This window comes from Plasmopara halstedii (genome assembly GCF_900000015.1).
Source record: "Plasmopara halstedii genome assembly, contig: Scaffold_1651, whole genome shotgun sequence".
NCBI classification, from domain to species: domain Eukaryota; phylum Oomycota; class Peronosporomycetes; order Peronosporales; family Peronosporaceae; genus Plasmopara; species Plasmopara halstedii.
The window spans coordinates 1,258,746-1,263,587 of NW_020188562.1; the positions used below are offsets into that span (position 1 = coordinate 1,258,746).

The 4,842-nt window shown below is 43.3% G+C and overlaps 1 protein-coding gene across 1 annotated transcript; it reads right to left on the reverse strand.

The window, feature by feature from the left end:
- Nucleotides 1–384: 384 nt before the first annotated feature.
- Nucleotides 385–1,078, reverse strand: PHALS_14843 (uncharacterized protein). Its single transcript, XM_036407096.1, has one exon. It carries the CDS (start codon nt 626–628, stop codon nt 410–412), a length of 219 nt encoding a protein of 72 aa, XP_036263355.1. The 5' UTR covers nt 629–1,078; the 3' UTR covers nt 385–409.
- Nucleotides 1,079–4,842: the final 3,764 nt, after the last annotated feature.

A 4,842-nucleotide genomic window follows, 5' to 3' on the forward strand; every position in this document is an offset into this window, starting at 1 on the left:
AAGAGATGATAAACACCGTATGTTCTGTCGTGATGAACACATAAAGGATGGGATAGTTTTCATATGGTATCATATTCATAAACTTTGAGTGTGAACCCAAAATGTGATTGCGGGCTTTTGGCAGCTCATGTGTTTGATTCTTGTTGAACTGCATATAGATACATAAACCTTTTTGATGTGTTATTCACTTATCTATCTTGTCACTAGACTAAATTCGTAAACATGATCTATATATATTGTTCAATCACGAAAAATTACTTGGCGCAGCGATAAGCAGCTATGACATTCAACACCTTCAAGGGCGAACTAACTGTCGCGTGGCTGTTTTGATATTTTTATTAAACAAGAAGGTTTGCATTTTTTGTGTACTGTTTGCACAGTACAGACGGATCGAAAGTTAAAGCTGACCTTATCTTTCAAGCTTAGTATTGACAACGATCGTACAAATTCCAAGATCCGGAAAGTAGCGGAGAACGTTCACACTATAACAAGGGAATAATTTGAGTTTTATTGTGAGGTTTTCGATTTGTGAGCCCAAGGTAATTTGTGGGGTACGGACGGCAGAATGATCGTTGCTAATCAGTGGTAATCTGATTAATTGATGCATTTGTATACGTTGATGTGTCATTCGGACAAAAACTTGTGTGTCGAAAGCAAACCTTCCTCTAACTACAAGGAGAATGCTAAAATTGCGCAGCAATATTTGATCTTAGTAACAGTTGGTGTGTAAATTTTGCTCACCGATTGTTGCTATACAGCGCTTTAAATATCTGAAACGTGACATGCCGACTGGTGGAGACCGCTGTTTGAACCAATGCTGAGTAACGTAAATGATCTGAAGAGGCAATCGCTCGATGTAACGCCGCCCGGAAGGGAGTTTTCACGAATGAACAACAACGCACTTTTGAAATACGATAACCAATTTATGGGCTTGATTACTTAGGAAGGGCTTAATGTCGGCTTGATAGATCGACTCAGCGCTTTGTGCCACCACTAGTGTACCAACAGCAAGTACACGCGGTGCCTGTAGAAGCAAGAGGGTACCGGATTTGGAATAGCAATCCAATAAAATGGAACTGTTTGATAGTGTAACGAAGTTTCCGTGCGCTTTGCATAGAGGGAAGCATTGACCAAAAGAAGCCGCGTAACAAATGCACAGGGATTGAATTCCTACAACCCTATCAAGAGCGATATTGAAGATATCTAGGGAAACAAATACCAAAAAATTGCTCTCCTGTGCTAAAAGTACATATATTGAGGGTTTTCTTTATAAAGAACTACTCTACAAATTTTTATAAAATGTGCTACTTTTCTGAGGGACTGTATATCAGCAATCAAAGGATTGAAAAATTTTCAAACGGTGAACAGAGACGTGAATTGTACTAAAACCAAACATATGCGCTTCACTATATTCCGCCATCGTCATAGATATCGATACCGTGGAACTTTTGAATCACACCGACATGCGATTAATATTTTGTACAACAGCGCAGTATCGATTTGATGCAATTGTGCCAGCAAAGTAAAGTATACATACTCAAGAAAGCAAAGCTTACCCCGTGACACACCCTCCACTGCCATTTGCACCACACCAAGGCTTACATTTCTTTTGCCTTCTAAAACATCGCGCAAAATAACCGCTCTGTATCTTAAAACTTCCACTCCACCCCGTGCTTCATAACGCCTGCTCTTCTGAAAATACTTCTGTCCCTGTGGGCCAAAAAGACTCAGCGAGCCACGCTGAGGTGTAACTGATACGTCTGTAGGAAATTTCGATGAGGACGCCGATGTATCTCCAGACAATTTTGGATGCGATACCTCTCTGAGTTTACTCTCAACACCTTCACCCCGTCGGTACGTGGCGTCGTCGTCTTATAAGAAACAACACTTATTGCGCTGAGTGTACCCGCTGCAGGATTCTAAGGATCCATTCCCAAATCAAACGGCAAAAAAGCTTCAATTTTCCGCAGACAAATCCACAGCAGTGTCTAGCCCGTCACCAACGAGCTAGATCTGGCTCGAGAAGTTCAGGCTGCTTAATTGTGATCATAAGATTCACTCGGACTCTTGCCCAGTGTTTCGAAACGTGCTTGCTACAAGTTTCTCCATATTCAGCTAGTTTGCAGAAGCGGGAATGTGGTATGGCTTTCGTAAGTCCACTATCACAGAATGTGTTCGCAGTACTTCTGGATTGCTAAATGCATAACTTAATCAGCATCGTGACTGGTCTAATGTAGACTTTGTCGAAAGATCGCAGATACTCTATGTGTAGACACGTGTGTTGCTTGTTAAAAAAATTTCACCCCAAAATGATTTCAAGTGTGTTCCACCAACCACTTTCGCCTATCCTAGCTCTAAGTCATAGCGTCGCACATCTTTGGTATGACGCTCAATCGCATCGGGATAGAATCAGTGAATGTGCAAAGAGGTCGATATCGGCATGTCAAATCGATTGCCAGCCTTCTTTCTATGACCAGAGCAACTTCGCGACGGCGTCAAAAGAAATCGTGGTTGCAACATCATTTGTACATAATACAGTATAGCCTGCTCTGAAACTATTCGAAGCACACTCAATGATCGAGAGCAACACGCCTCTGTATCGCGGATTCTAACCGCAAGTGCTTTGTCGCATGCACGCGATCCGTCGGATTATTTGTTTGAAGATAATCAGCAATTGACATGTTAAATGTAGTGCCAGATTTTTGCCGAAACCTTGCTATAATGTGATACACTCTAACCGATGCAATGGGTATCGGCATGCCATATCGGCAGAATGACTGTCAAGGAATAGCATGGTGATTGCCCAACCTGTTACATTTTTGCTGACAGCAGCGAGATGAGCCATCTTGCCCAGGCTCTCCACAAAGACCACAATTCAGACACATCTACTGAAAGAGCGAGAGTTACGCTCATTCTTTCGGACTGCCGTTGCTCTGTCGAAATCGGCAAGCTGATCAGCACTGCCGCCGCATGCACCACGGGTTTCAACTGTTGATACATTACGCTCATGCGCACGTATGAGCTTGTCCACCTAACAAGCTTGGCAAACGCAGCGCTCCCCGAGGAGCATGTATTTTTTACTTCCGAGGTAGCCATTCAATGGTCATCCTGCGACTCATTTACTATCCTGAACATTAGGACTTCGTTGCAAGTTATCACGACGCCAAGTGCCACGGTGGAATGGGACAATCTATGGTCGGGCGACGCACAACAATTTAATCCGGCTTTGACCATACCTCGAGGGTATGCTTGGCAACGAAATATAGCAATCTTGACTCTTTCGACGAGAGAAGACATTGCTGGAGAAACGATAAATGATCTGTAGTGATCACAATAAAGCCAAGTAGATGCATCCTGATCTTGTCAAGAGCATATGTCATTGCAGGTAGCTCCGTGTCGTTCGCGAGGCACTTTGTTTCGGCGGCTTAACCTGACCAAAATTCAACACGATTCTGGGTTCATGCTCGTTGGTATCTGTTTGCAGTAAAGCGCAGCCAATTGAAATCGACAAAGCGTCGCAGACGACGTGGTATGACCACGGATGATTTACTTACAGTATGGAGGCCTCCAATCTCACCGCATCACAACAATATCTCACATTTTTCTGAAGAGATTGATTAGAGACCGCGTCGTGTTGGCACTGATTGCACTGCACTTGCGCAGGTAGTTGGCCAGCCAAGCCACTTCCTTAAGTTCTTTTGGAATAAAGTCACCGATCAATCTACAATAGCTTCTACTCTAACAGATGTTTTCACATAACATGCTTTTGTTAAAGTAAAGATAATGATTTTTTTTGTTTGTTCGGCGCCAAAAAACACACTTATCTATATTGGCAATTGTATTTCTTAAGCACAGATCGCAAGAGTTATCGTGGCACTCCTAATCCAACGACCCGTAATCTGCACGACTATGGACCAATACGTCGTTATAATATTTTGAACATAGACTCGCTGTGGACGGAACCGCAATTCACACGAAGGTTCCGCGTCGCTGATTCGTAGATTTGTCCTTTCATACAACCAGCCACTCACGAGTATTTCCTTGAGCAATCCTCGCAGTGAAAGTGATGCGCTTCTCTCAGCAGGTGTTTAAAACAAATATCAACTGATCTTAGAACTGGACAAGTGCATCCAACCAAGCTGTTAGTACATCATTTCTTAAATCGACGGTTGCGCTGGAAGCAGCTACATTATGCTTATCATAAGCACATACAATTAGCCGCTTGCCGTTACCCGTTCTGATACAGTAGATCGGCGCCGACTGCAAAAGATTACCGTTTCCACCAATCCGCTTTATAATTCACACGTTTGAAGCATAGGCAACGTCACACATTTTGTTTGGTAGGGGCCATTGTCATGTGACCCAAAATATGGGTCTTCGTCAATCTCATGACGCACTGGGGTATCTGCGTCGTGGGTCTCCTGTCACTATGTCGTGATAATCCTCAACAAAGATTTTGAAGGTCCATGAATCGTTGAGGATACCTGTCGGCTCCTCACACTTAGATAAATTATTGGATGCAAAGCTCGTCCTTCATGCGACAGTAGTAACCTGATCGTCTTGCAATTTCTGGCACATACTCCCGATTGACGATCCTTCCAGCTTTTAAAGAGATTTTGCTGGAGGTCTTGACGGAAGAGGTTGACAACCCACAAAACTACCTCGGTCACTCCATTCACAAAATAATAGTGTTTCTCTCCATTTACCCGTGCGCCTGTGATATAAGAGGCTGACTAAGCAGTCCTGTCACATCATGACAAGGAAGTATCACCCTTTTTATCTTCAAGGCCTGGTCTACTACTCGCGACTGATTAACGCCATATAACTATGCCAGCCTTGGCA